Source organism: Euprymna scolopes, chromosome 3 (genome assembly GCF_053919585.1).
Source record: "Euprymna scolopes isolate OS-2025 chromosome 3, ASM5391958v1, whole genome shotgun sequence".
Lineage (NCBI taxonomy): Eukaryota > Metazoa > Mollusca > Cephalopoda > Sepiida > Sepiolidae > Euprymna > Euprymna scolopes.
Window position 1 is genome coordinate 32716167 of NC_136484.1, and position 10956 is coordinate 32727122.

Genomic DNA, 10956 nt, shown 5'->3' on the forward strand with positions numbered 1-10956 from the left:
AGAGACAGAAGGCATGAGAGACAGAAGGCATGAGAGACAGAAGGCATGAGAGACAGAAGGCATGAGAGACAGAAGGCATGAGAGACAGAAGGCATGAGAGACAGAAGGCATGAGAGACAGAAGGCATGAGAGACAGAAGGCATGAGAGACAGAAGGCATGAGAGACAGAAGGCATGAGAGACAGAAGCCATGAGAGACAGAAGCCATGAGAGACAGAAGCCATGAGAGACAGAAGCCATGAGAGACAGAAGCCATGAGAGACAGAAGCCATGAGAGACAGAAGCCATGAGAGACAGAAGCCATGAGAGACAGAAGCCATGAGAGACAGAAGCCATGAGAGACAGAAGCCATGAGAGACAGAAGCCATGAGAGACAGAAGCCATGAAAGACAGAAGACATGAGAGACAGAAGCCATGAGAGACAGAAGCCATGAGAGACAGAAGCCATGAGAGACAGAAGCCATGAGAGACAGAAGCCATGAGAGACAGAAGCCATGAGAGACAGAAGCCATGAGAGACAGAAGCCATGAGAGACAGAAGCCATGAGAGACAGAAGCCATGAGAGACAGAAGCCATGAGAGACAGAAGCCATGAGAGACAGAAGCCATGAGAGACAGAAGCCATGAGAGACAGAAGCCATGAGAGACAGAAGCCATGAGAGACAGAAGCCATGAGAGACAGAAGCCATGAGAGACAGAAGCCATGAGAGACAGAAGGCATGAGAGACAGAAGGCATGAGAGACAGAAGCCATGAAAGACAGAAGCCATGAAAGACAGAAGCCATGAAAGACAGAAGCCATGAAAGACAGAAGGCATGAAAGACAGAAGGCATGAAAGACAGAAGGCATGAAAGACAGAAGGCATGAGAGACAGAAGGCATGAAAGACAGAAGGCATGAGAGAAAGAAGGCATGAGAGACAGAAGGCATGAGAGACAGAAGGCATGAGAGACAGAAGGCATGAGAGACAGAAGGCATGAGAGACAGAAGGCATGAGAGACAGAAGGCATGAGAGACAGAAGGCATGAGAGACAGAAGGCATGAGAGACAGAAGGCATGAGAGACAGAAGGCATGAGAGACAGAAGGCATGAGAGACAGAAGGCATGAGAGACAGAAGGCATGAGAGACAGAAGGCATGAGAGACAGAAGGCATGAGAGACAGAAGGCATGAGAGACAGAAGGCATGAGAGACAGAAGGCATGAGAGACAGAAGGCATGAGAGACAGAAGGCATGAGAGACAGAAGGCATGAGAGACAGAAGGCATGAGAGACAGAAGGCATGAGAGACAGAAGGCATGAGAGACAGAAGGCATGAGAGACAGAAGGCATGAGAGACAGAAGGCATGAGAGACAGAAGGCATGAGAGACAGAAGGCATGAGAGACAGAAGGCATGAGAGACAGAAGGCATGAGAGACAGAAGGCATGAGAGACAGAAGGCATGAGAGACAGAAGGCATGAGAGACAGAAGGCATGAGAGACAGAAGGCATGAGAGACAGAAGGCATGAGAGACAGAAGGCATGAGAGACAGAAGGCATGAGAGACAGAAGGCATGAGAGACAGAAGGCATGAGAGACAGAAGGCATGAGAGACAGAAGGCATGAGAGACAGAAGGCATGAGAGACAGAAGGCATGAGAGACAGAAGGCATGAGAGACAGAAGGCATGAGAGACAGAAGGCATGAGAGACAGAAGGCATGAGAGACAGAAGGCATGAGAGACAGAAGGCATGAGAGACAGAAGGCATGAGAGACAGAAGGCATGAGAGACAGAAGGCATGAGAGACAGAAGGCATGAGAGACAGAAGGCATGAGAGACAGAAGGCATGAAAGACAGAAGGCATGAGAGACAGAAGGCATGAGAGACAGAAGGCATGAGAGACAGAAGGCATGAGAGACAGAAGGCATGAGAGACAGAAGGCATGAGAGACAGAAGGCATGAGAGACAGAAGGGATTAGAGACAGAAGCCATGAAAGACAGAAGGCATGAAAGGCAGAAGGCATGAGAGACAGAAGGCATGAAAGACAGAAGGCATGAAAGACAGAAGGCATGAAAGACAGAAGGCATGAAAGACAGAAGGCATGAAAGACAGAAGGCATGAAAGACAGAAGGCATGAAAGACAGAAGGCATGAAATACAGAAGGCATGAAATACAGAAGGCATGAAATACAGAAGGCATGAGAGACAGAAGGCATAAGAGACAGAAGGCATGAAAGAGAGAAGGCATGAGAGACGGAAGGCATGAGAGACGGAAGCCATGAAAGACAGAAGCCATGAAAGACAGAAGCCATGAAAGACAGAAGCCATGAAAGACAGAAGCCATGAAAGACAGAAGCCATTAGAGACAGAAGCCATGAAAGACAGAAGCCATGAAAGACAGAAGGCATGAAAGACAGAAGGCATGAAAGACAGAAGGCATGAAAGACAGAAGGCATGAAAGACAGAAGGCATGAAAGACAGAAGGCATGAAAGACAGAAGGCATGAAAGACAGAAGGCATGAAAGACAGAAGGCATGAAAGACAGAAGGCATGAAAGACAGAAGGCATGAAAGACAGAAGGCATGAAAGACAGAAGGCATGAAAGACAGAAGGCATGAAAGACAGAAGGCATGAAAGACAGAAGGCATGAAAGACAGAAGGCATGAAAGACAGAAGGCATGAAAGACAGAAGGCATGAGAGACAGAAGGCATGAGATACAGAAGGCATGAGAGACAGAAGGCATGAGAGACAGAAGGCAAGAGAGACAGAAGGCATGAGAGACAGAAGGCATGAGAGACAGAAGGCATGAGAGACAGAAGGCATGAGAGACAGAAGGCATGAGAGACAGAAGGCATGAGAGACAGAAGGCATGAGAGACAGAAGGCATGAGAGACAGAAGGCATGAGAGACAGAAGGCATGAGAGACAGAAGGCATGAGAGACAGAAGGCATGAGAGACAGAAGGCATGAAAGACAGAAGGCATGAAAGACAGAAGGCATGAAAGACAGAAGGCATGAAAGACAGAAGGCATGAAAGACAGAAGGCATGAAAGACAGAAGGCATGAAAGACAGAAGGCATGAAAGACAGAAGGCATGAAAGACAGAAGGCATGAAAGACAGAAGGCATGAAAGACAGAAGGCATGAAAGACAGAAGGCATGAAAGACAGAAGGCATGAAAGACAGAAGGCATGAAAGACAGAAGGCATGAAAGACAGAAGGCATGAAAGACAGAAGGCATGAAAGACAGAAGGCATGAAAGACAGAAGGCATGAAAGACAGAAGGCATGAAAGACAGAAGGCATGAAAGACAGAAGGCATGAAAGACAGAAGGCATGAAAGACAGAAGGCATGAAAGACAGAAGGCATGAAAGACAGAAGGCATGAAAGACAGAAGGCATGAAAGACAGAAGGCATGAAAGACAGAAGGCATGAAAGACAGAAGGCATGAGAGACAGAAGGCATGAGAGACAGAAGGCATGAGAGACAGAAGGCATGAGAGACAGAAGGCATTAGAGACAGAAGGCATGAGAGACAGAAGGCATGAGAGACAGAAGGCATGAGAGACAGAAGGCATGAGAGACAGAAGGCATGAGAGACAGAAGGCATGAGAGACAGAAGGCATGAGAGACAGAAGGCATGAGAGACAGAAGGCATGAGAGACAGAAGGCATGAGAGACAGAAGGCATGAGAGACAGAAGGCATGAGAGACAGAAGGCATGAGAGACAGAAGGCATGAGAGACAGAAGGCATGAGAGACAGAAGGCATGAGAGACAGAAGGCATGAGAGACAGAAGGCATGAGAGACAGAAGGCATGAGAGACAGAAGGCATGAGAGACAGAAGGCATGAGAGACAGAAGGCATGAGAGACAGAAGGCATGAGAGACAGAAGGCATGAGAGACAGAAGGCATGAGAGACAGAAGGCATGAGAGACAGAAGGCATGAGAGACAGAAGGCATGAGAGACAGAAGGCATGAGAGACAGAAGGCATGAGAGACAGAAGGCATGAGAGACAGAAGGCATGAGAGACAGAAGGCATGAGAGACAGAAGGCATGAGAGACAGAAGGCATGAGAGACAGAAGGCATGAGAGACAGAAGGCATGAGAGACAGAAGGCATGAGAGACAGAAGGCATGAGAGACAGAAGGCATGAGAGACAGAAGCCATGAAAGACAGAAGCCATGAAAGACAGAAGCCATGAAAGACAGAAGCCATGAAAGACAGAAGCCATGAAAGACAGAAGCCATGAGAGACAGAAGCCATGAGAGACAGAAGCCATTAGAGACAGAAGCCATTAGAGACAGAAGCCATGAAAGACAGAAGCCATGAGAGACAGAAGGCATGAGAGACAGAAGGCATGAGAGACAGAAGGCATGAGAGACAGAAGGCATGAGAGACAGAAGGCATGAGAGACAGAAGCCATGAAAGACAGAAGCCATGAAAGACAGAAGCCATGAAAGACAGAAGCCATGAAAGACAGAAGCCATGAAAGACAGAAGGCATGAAAGACAGAAGGCATGAAAGACAGAAGGCATGAAAGACAGAAGGCATGAAAGACAGAAGGCATGAAAGACAGAAGGCATGAAAGAAAGAAGGCATGAGAGAAAGAAGGCATGAGAGACAGAAGGCATGAGAGACAGAAGGCATGAGAGACAGAAGGCATGAGAGACAGAAGGCATGAGAGACAGAAGGCATGAGAGACAGAAGGCATGAGAGACAGAAGGCATGAGAGACAGAAGGCATGAGAGACAGAAGGCATGAAAGACAGAAGGCATGAGAGACAGAAGGCATGAGAGACAGAAGGCATGAGAGACAGAAGGCATGAGAGACAGAAGGCATGAGAGACAGAAGGCATAAGAGACAGAAGGCATGAGAGACAGAAGGCATGAGAGACAGAAGGCATGAGAGACAGAAGGCATGAGAGACAGAAGGCATGAGAGACAGAAGGCATGAGAGACAGAAGGCATGAGAGACAGAAGGCATGAGAGACAGAAGGCATGAGAGACAGAAGGCATGAGAGACAGAAGGCATGAGAGACAGAAGGCATGAGAGACAGAAGGCATGAGAGACAGAAGGCATGAGAGACAGAAGGCATGAGAGACAGAAGGCATGAGAGACAGAAGGCATGAGAGACAGAAGGCATGAGAGACAGAAGGCATGAGAGACAGAAGGCATGAGAGACAGAAGGCATGAGAGACAGAAGGCATGAGAGACAGAAGGCATGAGAGACAGAAGGCATGAGAGACAGAAGGCATGAGAGACAGAAGGCATGAGAGACAGAAGGCATGAGAGACAGAAGGCATGAGAGACAGAAGGCATGAGAGACAGAAGGCATGAGAGACAGAAGGCATGAGAGACAGAAGGCATGAGAGACAGAAGGCATGAGAGACAGAAGGCATGAAAGACAGAAGGCATGAAAGACAGAAGGCATGAAAGACAGAAGGCATGAAAGACAGAAGGCATGAAAGACAGAAGGCATTAAAGACAGAAGGCATTAAAGACAGAAGGCATTAAAGACAGAAGGCATTAAAGACAGAAGGCATTAAAGACAGAAGGCATTAAAGACAGAAGGCATGAAAGACAGAAGGCATGAAAGACAGAAGGGATTAGAGACAGAAGCCATGAAAGACAGAAGGCATGAAAGGCAGAAGGCATGAGAGACAGAAGGCATGAGAGACAGAAGGCATGAAAGACAGAAGGCATGAAAGACAGAAGGCATGAAAGACAGAAGGCATGAAAGACAGAAGGCATGAAAGACAGAAGGCATGAAAGACAGAAGGCATGAAAGACAGAAGGCATGAAAGACAGAAGGCATGAAAGACAGAAGGCATGAAAGACAGAAGGCATGAAAGACAGAAGGCATGAAAGACAGAAGGCATGAAAGACAGAAGGCATGAAATACAGAAGGCATGAAATACAGAAGGCATGAAATACAGAAGGCATGAGAGACAGAAGCCATGAGAGACAGAAGCCATGAGAGACGGAAGCCATGAAAGACAGAAGCCATGAAAGACAGAAGCCATGAAAGACAGAAGCCATTAGAGACAGAAGCCATTAGAGACAGAAGCCATGAAAGACAGAAGGCATGAAAGACAGAAGGCATGAAAGACAGAAGGCATGAAAGACAGAAGGCATGAAAGACAGAAGGCATGAAAGACAGAAGGCATGAAAGACAGAAGGCATGAAAGACAGAAGGCATGAAAGACAGAAGGCATGAAAGACAGAAGGCATGAAAGACAGAAGGCATGAAAGACAGAAGGCATGAAAGACAGAAGGCATGAAAGACAGAAGGCATGAGAGACAGAAGGCATGAGAGACAGAAGGCATGAGAGACAGAAGGCATGAGAGACAGAAGGCATGAGAGACAGAAGGCATGAAAGACAGAAGGCATGAAAGACAGAAGGCATGAAAGACAGTAGGAATCAAAGACAGTAGGAATCAAAGACAGTAGGAATCAAAGACAGTAGGAATCAAAGACAGTAGGAATCAAAGACAGTAGGAATCAAAGACAGTAGGAATCAAAGACAGTAGGAATCAAAGACAGTAGGAATCAAAGACAGTAGGAATCAAAGACAGTAGGAATCAAAGACAGTAGGAATCAAAGACAGTAGGAATCAAAGACAGTAGGAATCAAAGACAGTAGGAATCAAAGACAGTAGGAATCAAAGACAGTAGGAATCAAAGACAGTAGGAATCAAAGACAGTAGGAATCAAAGACAGTAGGAATCAAAGACAGTAGGAATCAAAGACAGTAGGAATCAAAGACAGTAGGAATCAAAGACAGTAGGAATCAAAGACAGTAGGAATCAAAGACAGTAGGAATCAAAGACAGTAGGAATCAAAGACAGTAGGAATCAAAGACAGTAGGAATCAAAGACAGTAGGAATCAAAGACAGTAGGAATCAAAGACAGTAGGAATCAAAGACAGTAGGAATCAAAGACAGTAGGAATCAAAGACAGTAGGAATCAAAGACAGTAGGAATCAAAGACAGTAGGAATGAAAGACAGTAGGAATGAAAGACAGTAGGAATGAAAGACAGTAGGAATGAAAGACAGTAGGAATGAAAGACAGTAGGAATGAAAGACAGTAGGAATGAAAGACAGTAGGAATGAAAGACAGTAGGAATGAAAGACAGTAGGAATGAAAGACAGTAGGAATGAAAGACAGTAGGAATGAAAGACAGTAGGAATGAAAGACAGTAGGAATGAAAGACAGTAGGAATGAAAGACAGTAGGAATGAAAGACAGTAGGAATGAAAGACAGTAGGAATGAAAGACAGTAGGAATGAAAGACAGTAGGAATGAAAGACAGTAGGAATGAAAGACAGTAGGAATGAAAGACAGTAGGAATGAAAGACAGTAGGAATGAAAGACAGTAGGAATGAAAGACAGTAGGAATGAAAGACAGTAGGAATGAAAGACAGTAGGAATGAAAGACACTAGGAATGAAAGACACTAGGAATGAAAGACACTAGGAATGAAAGACACTAGGAATGAAAGACACTAGGAATGAAAGACAGTAGCCAGTAGAATAAAAGACGGAAGGAACGAAAGACGGAAGGAACGAAAGACGGAAGGAACGAAAGACGGAAGGAACGAAAGACGGAAGGAACGAAAGACGGAAGGAACGAAAGACGGAAGGAACGAAAGACGGAAGGAACGAAAGACGGAAGGAACGAAAGACGGAAGGAACGAAAGACGGAAGGAACGAAAGACGGAAGGAACGAAAGACGGAAGGAACGAAAGACGGAAGGAACGAAAGACGGCCGGAACGAAAGACGGCCGGAACGAAAGACGGCCGGAACGAAAGACGGCCGGAACGAAAGACGGGAGGAACGAAAGACGGGAGGAACGAAAGACGGGAGGAAGGAAGGACGGGAGGAAGGAAGGACGGGAGGAAGGAAGGACGGGAGGAAGGAAGGACGGGAGGAAGGAAGGACGGAATGGAGGAATGAATGCCGGAATGGAGGAATGAATGCCGGAATGGAGGAATGAATGCCGGCAGGGAGGAATGAATGCCGGCAGGGAGGAATGAATGCCGGCAGGGACGAATCAAAGACGGCAGGGGGGAATCAAAGGCGGGAGGGGGGAATCAAAGGCGGGAGGGGGGAATCAAAGGCGGGAGGGGGGAATCAAAGGCGGGAGGGGGGAATCAAAGGCGGGAGGGGGGAATCAAAGGCGGGAGGGGGGAATCAAAGGCGGGAGGGGGGAATCAAAGGCGGGAGGGGGGAATCAAAGGCGGGAGGGAGGAATCAAAGGCGGGAGGGTGGAATCAAAGGCGGGAGGGTGGAATCAAAGGCGGGAGGGTGGAATCAAAGGCGGGAGGGGAGAATGAAAGGCGGGAGGGGAGAATGAAAGGCGGGAGGGGAGAATGAAAGGCGGGAGGGAGGAATGAAAGGCGGGAGGGAGGAATGAAAGGCGGGAGGGAGGAATGAAAGGCGGGAGGGAGGAATGAAAGGCGGGAGGGAGGAATGAAAGGCGGGAGGGAGGAATGAAAGGCGGGAGGGAGGAATGAAAGGCGGGAGGGAGGAATGAAAGGCGGGAGGGAGGAATGAAAGGCGGGAGGGAGGAATGAAAGGCGGGAGGGAGGAATGAAACGCGGGAGGGAGGAATGAAACGCGGGAGGGAGGAATGAAACGCGGGAGGGAGGAATGAAACGCGGGAGGGAGGAATGAAACGCGGGAGGGAGGAATGAAACGCGGGAGGGAGGAATGAAACGCGGGAGGGAGGAATGAAACGCGGGAGGGAGGAATGAAACGCGGGAGGGAGGAATGAAACGCGGGAGGGAGGAATGAAACGCGGGAGGGAGGAATGAAACGCGGGAGGGAGGAATGAAACGCGGGAGGGGGGAATGAAACGCGGGAGGGGGGAATGAAACGCGGGAGGGGGGAATGAAAGGCGGGAGGGGGGAATGAAAGGCGGGAGGGGGGAATGAAAGGCGGGAGGGGGGAATGAAAGGCGGGAGGGGGGAATGAAAGGCGGGAGGGAGGAATTAAAGGCGGGAGGGAGGAATTAAAGGCGGGAGGGAGGAATTAAAGGCGGAAGGAATTAAAGGCCGATGGAATGAAAGCAAAAGTTTAAATTCAAGGACTTTTCAAGTCTATACAAACCCTATCGAAATGTAGTTTCGAACGGAAGTATCGAAAAGAAAAATCAAAATCATATCAAAATCACAAATAAATTAAGGATTCAGGACATGTGCTGTAAAAGTTATACGAGACAATGTTGAAAGTAGAGGGAATATGTGGAACAAAAGGTTGTTGGTTGGGTCATATAGTAAGAATTTGTAAGTTTTTCGGTTATTAGTTATAGTTGAGTCAGTCGGCATGAAATGAAAATAAAGTCAGGTCAGTTGGCATAAAATACAAGTTTGGACGTCAACATTTAAAAACTGTCCAGCATCTAAAATAGACGTTAAACTGAATATAATACGTAGGAATATATAACAATATATAATTTAGATACATCAACTAAAAAGTAAGCTAAGTGATTTTTTTATAAAACTAAGCTAAAATAAGCTAAACTAAATAAAAAAAAACACCTAAATAAAAACAAGTAAAACATGTTTTTAAAAAACTAAAATAAAAAACTGAAAAAAAGTGAAAAAAAACTAAAATAAAAATACAATAAAATATTTAAAAACATTAAAAAACTAAAATTAAAAAAATTACATAAAAGTAAAAATAAAATAAGGATATTAAAATAAAAAACTAAAAGGAATACATAAAAAACTAAAATTAAACCTAAAATAAAAATAAAAGAAATAAATAAAAATAAAATCAAAAATAAATAAAATTAAAAATAAAATAAAAATGAATAAAATCAAAAAATAAAATGAAAAATAAAATAAATAAAAACAACTAAAATAAAAACTAAAATAAAAATTAATAAAATGAACATTAATAAAATAATGTCACCACCCCTCTCTTAGCCAGGCAAGGCCAGGTGATCCTAGTAATGAAAAATACAAAGCTAAAATTCCTACCATCTGAATTGCCAATCAGTGTCTTCCGAGATCCTTTATTCTCAAAAATGTCCCATAATTTGACTGTCTTATCCCAGGATCCACTTGCCAACTGCATTCCAAGTGTACTAAAAGCCAAACCAGAAATTGGGGCTTCATGACCAGATAAAACATCTAAGAGTCGACCACTCTTCATTGACCAAATAAAAATCTCAAAAGAGTCTCGACTTCCTGCGCAAATGATCTCTCCACCTGAATCTATTGTCAAACAGGAAAATTGTGCAAGCTGAGCTAATGTGAAAGTCCGGAAATTACAATAGCTAAAAAAGAAAAAAAAAATTTTTTAGTTATCTACATAAAATTTTATATATTTTCAGTATTTACTTCAACAGTGCTCAACAGATAATATACTAAGTTATAAAAATATATTTAAAAAAAAAAAAAAACCTGATTGGCTAACTAGCAAACTCAACACCACGTGAATATGGACAAAGCATGCCATAACATTAATTTCATGCAAAAGTCTGATAAATCCTCACAAAGATGAACACAAAAAGTTCTGTGTTGCTTAATTGCCATATATATTAAACATTATTACATGCATAAAAGGGAAAAACCCATGGACATACCTTTTATGCACATCTTAATTCAGAGTAACAGAAAAACGCAGGATCAAAAAAAAAAACATGCTAACCAACAAGAAGAGTTCTATTTTAATTAAGTAGGTACATCAACACTTGGCGCACTAGATGATGGTGGTAAGCAATAATCGGTAGAATTCAGTAAAGATTCATTGAGTTTGACAATATGTATTTTAAGTAATTATGAAGTCATATTGGCCGTAATATGAGAATACCACTGAAGATAATAACCTGAATAACTCAAGTAATTCAAATACAATCTAGTTTATTTTCAAGGTCTTCTCCAGACAAAATTCAAGTTTTCATATACAAACAATGATATAATAAACTGAAACACTTAACATGAAAAGATGAAAACAGGAAAAAAAAAAGAGG

General features: G+C 44.4%; 1 protein-coding gene across 1 annotated transcript in view; it reads right to left on the reverse strand.

Annotated features, from left to right (window-relative positions):
- The window catches only part of LOC145254559 (periodic tryptophan protein 2 homolog), a 65513-nt gene extending 55177 nt beyond the window's left edge, over positions 1-10336 (reverse strand). Inside the window, exon 1 of the mRNA XM_080113107.1 lies at positions 9962-10336. Coding sequence (XP_079969233.1) covers positions 9962-10136 — 175 coding nt within the window. The 5' untranslated portion in view covers positions 10137-10336. The remainder of the gene's footprint in view (positions 1-9961) is intronic.
- Between the last annotated feature and the right edge of the window lie 620 nt (positions 10337-10956).